The sequence below is a fragment of the Chiloscyllium plagiosum genome, chromosome 17 (assembly GCF_004010195.1).
Source record: "Chiloscyllium plagiosum isolate BGI_BamShark_2017 chromosome 17, ASM401019v2, whole genome shotgun sequence".
NCBI lineage: Eukaryota > Metazoa > Chordata > Chondrichthyes > Orectolobiformes > Hemiscylliidae > Chiloscyllium > Chiloscyllium plagiosum.
This window is the reverse complement of record NC_057726.1, coordinates 935,389-945,059: the sequence shown is the minus strand read 5'-3', so window position 1 is coordinate 945,059 and position 9,671 is coordinate 935,389. Positions and strand designations below refer to the sequence as shown.

At 44.8% G+C, this 9,671-nt stretch overlaps 1 protein-coding gene across 2 annotated transcripts in view; it reads left to right on the top strand.

The window, feature by feature from the left end:
- The window catches only part of tango6 (transport and golgi organization 6 homolog (Drosophila)), a 194,812-nt gene that overhangs the window by 3,838 nt on the left and 181,303 nt on the right, over positions 1–9,671 (top strand). For both annotated transcript variants that reach the window (XM_043706471.1, XM_043706470.1), the window contains exons 2-3: positions 739–1,406; positions 2,613–2,729. In XM_043706471.1, the coding sequence (XP_043562406.1) occupies positions 739–1,406; positions 2,613–2,729 (785 nt within the window). The remainder of the gene's footprint in view (positions 1–738; positions 1,407–2,612; positions 2,730–9,671) is intronic.

Genomic DNA, 9,671 nt, shown 5'->3' with positions numbered 1-9,671 from the left:
AAGTGAGGGGGGGTGAGGGACAGAGGGAGGACCAGCCCAAGCAGTGAGGGACAGAGTAGCGGCTTGAATGGGGAAGGGGCGAGGGTGAGGGAGACAACCACTTCAGCCAATAGGAAATCTCATATCTCAAGGATGAGGGGAGGGGATGATGAAGAGACGGCCTGTGGGTGAAGGGAGGGACACAGGAAGGAACGCAGGGTTGAGGGAGACGGGGCAAGGGGAGAGGAGACTGGAGTTAGGAGGGGCTTGTCGGGTGGAAGAGACCCTGAGTAAGTCTGGGAATGAGGGGACAGCTAAGGGAAAGGCCCATTCAGGAGTGAGGGACGAATCCAGAGAGACGGAGGTGGCCTAATGGTTGGGAGAGGAGATAAGATGGGCTAGAAGATATGGTGGGCTGGGTGAAAGAAAGGGTGGAAGAACAGCAGGCATGCTGGAGTGGGCCAGGGAAGGAGAAAGATGTTCTGGGGAGTGAAATGTAGGAGTAGGTTGGGGTCAGGAATAAAGACCTTTGGGTGACAAAGAAGAATGGTATGTTGGTAGGACAGTGAGCAGTGAATGAGGGAGTGGGCATTACTCTTGAGAATGTGAAGGAAGGTAAAACATTAGAATGAAAATTTTGAACAATAAAAGTCAGTTCTGCCTTAGTGGAGAACAGACACTTCCTGGTTAAGGAGAACTGGTCTAGAACAAATACTAATTAGGTAGTTTACTTTCTGATGAACTTTGTTTTGGTTTCAGAAGCACGGACGGCACAGACCAGTCAAGAGGATGTGCTACTGCAGACACTGTGTCATAATCTGTCTGTTCTTGACCAGAAGCTGCAGCAGGATTCTAACTGGGCAATTTTACAGCAGCTGAGGGAACGGGTGATATCTCAGTTAACATGGTCAGTGAGGTCAGATGATGCAGTCTGGAACTTTGTTACTGAGGTCTTAGTGCAGCTCTTGTGTTTAAAGCAGACAATGATTGAGTTATTAGAGCAGTTTGTACCCCCGAAACGAAATCCGAAGTCTCCAGAATGTGCCCCTGCATTGCCTCCAGATACTCTGAGCATCTCGCAACAGAAAACAGTCCAGACTGCACTGCAGTTTGTCATCACTCTTGGGATCTGTCCATACCTTCTGCCAGGGGTGGGAACCCCTCTTAGATGCAGGTCAGATTTTGCAGCAACAGTTGAGAAATTGGTTTGTTATTTGGCATCTCCCAGAGGAATGTGGAGGCTTCACATTGTCACCATGGCACTCCTTGACATCGCTAACCATCCTTCCTTAGAGAACTTGATCCTTACCAGGCACCTTGGAGATTTGTTAGCCAGTCTCTGTCAATTGACGTATTCACCAAACAAATATCAACAGAATCTGATGTCTGCGGAGGCTTCACGTCAGGAGGACAGTGAGAAACAGAAGGTACAGTAACCGATCCTTATATTCATCAACAACCCAGAGCGATCACTACAAGCAAAGAAACTAGAACCACATGAAATATTTGTAGTAGACTATTCAGCTCCTCGATTCTGCTTCACCATTTTAAACAATGACATGACCAATCATCTACCTCAGCTCCACTTTCTGGCCTGCTCCTCATAGTATCACAGAAAAGGCCCTTTAGTTCATTGAGTCTGTACCACCAAACATACACAACAACTGCATCAAACCTATTTTCCTGTTCTAGGCCCATACGTTTGAATGTTATAATATTTCAAGTGCTCATCTAAATACGTTTTAAGGGTTGTGAAGTTGCCCACCTCAACTACATTCACAGGCAATGCATTCCAGACTCTCGCTACTCTGAGTGAAAATCTTTTCCCTAAGTCCCCTCTAAATCTCCTGCCTTTCATTTTGAAAGTGTGTCCCCTTGTTCTTGACCCTTCGACTAAGGAGAACTGCTGCTTTATGTTTACCCTGTCAGTACCTCTCGATCTTATTCATCTCTGTCAGGTGCCCCTTCAACCTTCTCTGCTTCAAAGAAAAAACAACCCAAGCTTATCTAGCATCTTTGTGGCTGAAATGCTGCAGCACAGATTCACAATCATTTCAATTAAGAAACATTTCCTCATCTTAATCTTAACTAATTGGTCCCTTATCCTGAAACTGTGCCTCAGTGTTCTCGATTCTCTGAATATAGTTCATGTCTATCCTTGACAAAATTTTGGGTTTTAATGGGATCACCTCTTATTCTTCTTAACTCCAGAACGTATTGGACTAATTTATTCCACCCCTCATCCCCTGAACTAATTAGTGAACCTTTACTGTGCAGCATCCGGTTCCAAAAAATCTCCCTTAAACGTTGCACACGGGATTTCAGGTATGGTCTCACCAGTGTACCAGACTATTCCAGCCATTTTCTCATGACTAATTGGCCTGTTATTCCGTTTTCCCCCTCCATCCTTTGTTGAACAGTGATGTTATGTTTGCATCATTTCAAAATATAGGGAGTTTTGGGTAATCATAGTCAAAGTATCCACTATTTCTGCGGTTATCTCATTTAGAATCCTAGATTGAAAACTGAGTTTGACACACCTCATCAATGTAAAGGTAAAACTTCAATACTCAAGTCCTCAAAGTTGAAGGTGATAGTTAGTTTGTTTTGTGTAATATGTCTGTCATTGACAGGGCCTCACAAATGCTGAGCAGCAGAGCTGCCAACAAGCTTTACAGAAACTTCTGGATCGTGTGTATCAACCAATTGTTGTCAAGGAGTTGCTGATCTTGCAAGGAGGAATAAAACAGGTAATTGCCCCGACACTATACTGTAGAAACACTGAAAGCATAATTGGCAGTGATCGAGACGATAGTGGTTTTACAAGAGGCCAGAGTCAGGGGGATGTTGTGCAGTATAAGGAGCTAGATGCGACATTGAAAAGCAGAGCATTAATTAATTAGATTAGATTACTTACAGCGTGGAAACAGGCCCTTCGGCCCAACAAATCCACACCGCCCCGCCGAAGCGCAACCCACCCATGCCCCTACATTTACCCCTTACCTAACACTACGGGCAAGTTAGCATGGCCAATTCACCTGACCTGCACATCTTTGGACTGTGGGAGGAAACCGGAGCACCCGGAGGAAACCCACGCAGACACGGGGAGAACGTACAAACTCCACACAGTCAGTCGCCTGAGGCGGGAATTGAACCCAGGTCTCTGGCGCTGCGAGGCAGCAGTGCTAACCACTGTGCCACCGTGCCGCCCACAAATAAAAAATAATTAATGTCTAGACTGTTACCTGAGCCATTGCAAATTGGCATAAGGTAGATAAAGTTGCAAAGATGCCTCAACATCTGGTTTAGGAGAAATGGGTTTGATTCACAGGGCACTGGGATATTAGTACAGTGGAAATTGGGAGCTGTACCATTGGGATGGATGGCTGAGGCTGGTACTCTACTCAGTTATACTACTTGGAAAGTAGTGAGGAAATCATCTCGGGAAGATTGATTAAATTCAAGAGAAGTTCCAAGTCAGTAGATCAAGGTAACAATAAAAATATTGATAATATTGATATTGAGTGTGGTAAGAAGGGACAGTAAATAAAACTTCAAGCATGTGCCAGCTGAAAGGACCAGAATTTACATAAGTGTTAATAAATTGAAAAGACCCATGTACTTGAATTCCCACAACACTCACTACAAAGCAGACAATTAATTTAAATAGAAAGCACAATTGTTACCTGATACCCATACAAAGACATGGTTTAAAGGCAACCAAAGGTGGGAACTGAATATCCAAGGATATGTGACATTTACGAAGGGCCAGGAAAAGGTACTGGGGTAGCTCTCTTTATTAAACAGTGCATTAGCAGTAAGAATTAACTTCAGATCAGAAGTTCAATACATAGTATCAGTTTGGGTGCAATGTGAGAAAAGCAGGACAAAACTTGGTAACTTGTTTAAAGAGGAGAAAGTGAGGTCTGCAGATGCTGGGCGAGATCAGAGCTGGAAATGTGTTGCTGGAAAAGCGCAGCAGGTCAGGCAGCATCCAGGGAACAGGAGAATCGACGTTTCGGGCATAAGCCCTTCTTCAGGAATGAGGAAAGTTTGTCCAGCAGGCTAAGATAAAAGGTAGGGAGGAGGGACTTGGGGGAGGGGCGTCGGAAATGTGATAGGTGGAAAAGATGAGGCGTTCTTCCTCCAACCGTCGTTTTGTTGTGGTCTGACGATGGAGGAGTCCAAAGACCTGCATATCCTTGGTGGAATGGGAGGGGGAATTGAAATGTTGAGCTACAGGGTGGTTGGGTTGGTTTAAAGACCACAAAATAGCAGTGGTATTGTAAATTATAGTATAAATCAGGAAATCAAGGTACTAATATAGTAGGTATGGGAGATTGCAGTCTACAGAAAGATTAGTACTAATCATCGAATCCCTGCAGTGTGGAAGCAGGCCATTTAGCCCATTGAGTCCACACCAACCCTCCGAAGAGCATCCCATCCAGACCCACCCCACTGCCCTTTCCTTGCAACCCTGCATTTCCTATGGTTAACCCACCTAACCTACACATCTTTGGACTGTGGGAGGAGACTGCAGCACCCAGAGGAAACCCACATAGTCACAGGGAGAATGTGCAAACTCCACATACAGTCACCCAAGGGAGGAATTGAACCGAGGTCCCTGGTGCTGTGAGACAGCAGTGCTAACCACTGAACCATTATGTCGCCCATACTGTTGTGGACAACATATTCTTTAGCCACTTAGCCCCTGTGGCTAGTCATACAGCACAGAGACAGGCCCTTTGGCCCAAACTGGTCCATGCCAACCAAAATGTCCATTTCCTTGCACTTGGCCCATTTCATTTTAACTGCTGAAAATGTGTTGCTGGAAAAGCGCAGCAGGTCAGGCAGCATCCAGGGAACAGGAGGGCATAAGCCCTTCTTCAGGACGTCAATTCTCCTGTTCCCTGGATGCTGCCTGACCTGCGCTTTGCCAGCAACACATTTTCAGCTCTGATCTCCAGCATCTGCAGCAGCAACACATTTTCAGCTCTGATCTCCAGCATCTGCAGACCTCACTTTCTCCATTTCATTTTAAACCTTTCCTATCCATGTATTTGTCCAAATGTCTTTTAAATATTGTTTATGTAACCGTCTCAACCACTTCAGCTGACAGCTCATTCCATATGCGTACCACTCTCTTGTGTAAATTACAATTTTGGTCCAAACTTGGACAAAATGGCTCAACTGCTGTGGCAAAATCATAGTGACATTGTAGAAACATATAAAATAGTAGTGGGAATACATCATTCAACCCTTTGAACTTGCACCACCATTCATGGCTTAACATCCAACTCAGTAATTTCTTTCAATATTCTCCCCATACCTTTTGATCTCTTTAGTCCTAAGAACTATATCTAACTCCTTGAAAATATTCAATGTTTTGGCCTCAACTGCATTCTGTTGCAGAGAATTCCACAGGCCCACCACTTCCTAGGTGAAGTAATTTTTCTACCATCCTAAATGGCCTACTGTGCATCATTAGACTAAAGTCCCTTGTTCTGTACTTTGAAATGGCCACGCAAACTGGTCAGTTGTACCAATCGCTGCAAAGTCTCAAACAAATTAAACCATTCTCAATGATGGAAGAGCCCATCACATAAGTGCAAAAGATAAGGCTAAGGCTGAAGCTTTCACATTAATCTTCAGCCAGAAGTGCCGAATAGATGATTCATCTCGGCCTCCTCCAGTGGTCCCCACTGTTACTGATACCACTCTTCAGCCAATTCGATTCATTCCACATGACATCAAGAAATGGTTGGATGCCCTGGATTCTGCAAAGGCTACAGGCCCTGACAACATTCTGGCAATAGTACTGAAGATTTGTGCTCCAAAGCTTGCCACTCCCATAACCAAGCTGTTCCAGTACAGTTACAACGCTGTTATTTACCTGACAATGTGGAAAATTGTTGAAGTTTGCCCTGTATATAAAAAGCAGGATAAATCCAATCTGGCAAATTACTGCCCCATCAGTCTACTCTCGATTATCAATAAAGTGATGGAAGGTGTCATGAACAGTGCTATCTGCAGCACCTGCTCAGCAAAAACTAGCTCAGTGATGCCCAGTTTGAGTTCTGCCAGGGTCACTCAGCTCCAGACCTCATTACAGCTTTGGTCCAAACATGGACGAAAAAGCTGAATTCCAGAGGTGAGATGAGTGATAGCCCTTGACATCAACACTGCATTCGACCGAATGTGGCATCAAGAAGCCCAAGCAAAACTGGAATAAATGGATAACTGGGAGGCAACTCTCCAGTTGGAGGTCAGTCATCTCAGCTCCAGGGAGTCTCTGCAGGAGTTCCTTAGGGTAGTGTCCTCTGTCCAACCATCTTCAGCTGCTTCATTAATACTGTTCTCTTCATTTTGAGGTCAGCAGTGGGGATGTTTGCCAATGATTGCACAATGTTCAACATCATTCATGACTCTTCAGAAATTCTTCAAAGACCTTGTCCAAATGCAATAACATCTGGACAATAACCAGGCTTGGGCTGACCAGTGGTAAGTAGTATTCATGCCACACAAATTGCAGGCTATGACCATCACAAATAAGAAACGATCTACACCCCACCCTTTGGCATTCAACAGTGTTACACTCACTGAATCCCCCACTGTCAACATCCGAGGGGTTATCCTTGACTTGAAACTCAACTGTCTCATCACATAAGCACAGTGGCTACAAGAGCAGGTCAGAAGTGAGGAATGCTGCGGCAAGTAACTCATCTTCTGACTCCTTTAAAGCCTGTCCACCATTCACAAGACACTGGACAGGAATGTGATGGAATGTGCTCCGCTTGCATGGATGAGTGCAGCGCTGACAACACTCGAAACTTGACACTATCCAGAACAAGGCAGAAGTGGGTACTGCAAATGCTAGAGACTACAGCCAAAATTAGAATGGTGCTGGAAAAACACAACAGGTCAGGCACTATCTGAGGAGCAGGAAAATCTATTTTTCAGGCAAAAGCCATTCATCAGGAATGAGGCTGGGAGCCTTGGGGTTGGAGGGATAAATAGGACGGGGGTGGGGCTGGGAGAAGCTAGCTGAGAGTACAGTAGGTGCATGGAGATGGGGGTAAAGATGATAGTTTGGAGAGGAGGGAGCGAAAAGAGTCATAGAGATGTGCAGCACGGAAACAGACCCTTCAGTCCAATCCGTCCATGTCAACCAGTTATCCCAACCCAATCTAGTCCCACCTGCCAGCACCTGGCCCATATCCCTCCAAACCCTTCCTAATCATATACCCATCCAAATGCCTTTTAAATGTTGCAATTATATCAGCCTCCAACATTTCCCCTGGCAGCTCATTCCATACACATACCACCCTCTGCGTGAAAACTATGCCTCTTAGCTCTCACTTATATCTTGCCCCTCTCACCCTAAATCTATGCCCTCTAGTTCTGGACTCCCACAAACCAAGGAAAAGACTTCGTCTATTTACCATATCCATGCACCTCATAATTTTGTAAACCTGTCAAAAGGTCACCCCTCAGCCTCCAATGCACCATGGAAAACAGCCCCAACCTGTTCAGCCTCTCCCTATAGCTCAAATCCTCCAATCTTGGCAACATCCTTGTAAATCTTTTCTGAACCCTTTCAAGTTTCACAACATCTTTCAGATAGGAAGGAGACCAGAATTACACGCAATATTCCAAAAGTGGCCTAACCAATGTCCTGTACAGCTGCAACATGACCTCCCAACTCCTGTACTCAATACTCTGACCGATGAAGGAAGGCATACCAAACGCCGCCTTCACTATCCTATCTACCTGTGACTCCACTTTCAAGGGGCGATGAACCTGCACTCCAAGGTCTCTTTGTTCAGCAACACTCCCTTGGATTTTACCATGAAATATATAAGTTCTGCTAAGATTTGCTTTCCCAAAATGCAGCACCTGGCATTTATCTGAATTAAACTCCATCTACCACTTCTCGGCCATTGGCCCAACTGATTAAGATCCTGTTGTAATCTAAAGTAACCTTCGCTGTCCACTACACCTCCAATTTTGGTGTCATCTGCAAACTTACTAACTATACCTCGTAAGCTCACATCCACATCATTTATATAAATGACAAAAAGTAGAGGATCCAGCACCAATTCTTGTGGCACTCCACTGGTCACAGGCCTCCAGTCTGAAAAACAACCCTCCACCACCACCCTCTGTATTCTACCTTTGAGCCAGTTCTGTATCCATATGGCTGGTTCTCCCTGTATTCCGTGAGATCTAACCTTGCTAATCAGTCTCCCATGGGGAACCTTGTCGAATGCCTTACTAAAGTTCATATAGATCACATCTACCGCCCTGCTCTCATCAATCCTCTTTGTTACTTCTTCAAAAAACTCAATCAAGTTTGTGACACATGATTTCCCATGCACAAAGCCATGTTGACTATCCCGAATCAGTTCATGCCTTTCCAAATACATGTACATCCTGTCCCTCAGGATTCCCTCCAACAACTTGCCCACTGCTGACGTCAGGCTCACTGGTCTATAGTTCCTTGGCTTGTCCTTACTATCCTTCTTAAACAATGGTACCACGTTAGCCAACCTCCAGTCTTCCAGCACCTGACCTGTGACTAGCGATGATATAAATATCTCAGCAAGAGGCCCAGCAATCACTTTTCTAGCTTCCCACAGAGTTCTAGGGTACACCTGATCAGGTCCTGGGGATTTCTCCACCTTTACCCGTTTCAAGACATCCAGCACTTCTTCCTCTGTAATCTGCTCATTTATCAAGATGTCACCATCTATTTCCCTACAGTTTATATCTTCCATGTCCTTTTCCACAGTAAATACTGATGCAAAATACTCATTTAGTATCTCCCCAGTCTCCTGTGGCTCCACACAAAGGCCGCCTTGCTGATCTTTGGCCTTATTCTCTCCCTCGTTACCCTTTTGTCCTTAATGTATTTGTAAAAACCCTTTGGATTCTCCTTAATTCTATTTGCCAAAGCTATCTCATGTCCCCTTTTTGCCCTCCTGATTTCCCTCTTAAGTATACTTCTACTGTCTGTATACTCTTCTAAAGATTCACTCGATCTATTCTATCTATACCTGACATATGGTTCCTTCTTTTTCTTAACCAAACCCTCAATTTCTTTAGTCATCCAGCATTCCCTATACCTACCAGCCTTTCCTTTCACCCTGGGGAGAAAGTGAGGTCTGCAGATGCTGGAGATTAGAGCTGAAAATGTGTTACTGGAAAAGCACAGCAGGTCAGGCAGCATCCAGGGAGCAGGAGAATCGACGTTTCGGGCATAAGCCCGACGTTCCTAAGAAGGGCTTATGCCCGAAACATCGATTCTCCTGTTCCCTGGATGCTGCCTGACCTGCGCTTTTCCAGCAACACATTTCCTTTCACCCTGACAGGAATATACTTTTTCTGGATTCTTGTTATCTCATTTCTGAAGGCTTCCCATTTTCCTGCCGTCCCTTTACCTGCGAACATCTGCCCCCAGTCAGCTTTTGAAAGTTCTTGCTTAATACCATCAAAATTGGCCTTTCTCCAATTTAGAACTTCAACTTTTAGATCTGGTCAATTACTATTTTAAAACAAATAAAATTATGGTCGCTGGCCCCAAAGTGCTCCCCCACTGACACCTCAGTCACTTATCCTGCCCTATTTCCCAAGAGTAGGTCAAGTTTTGCACCTTCCCTAGTAGGTACATCCACATACTGAATCAGAAAATT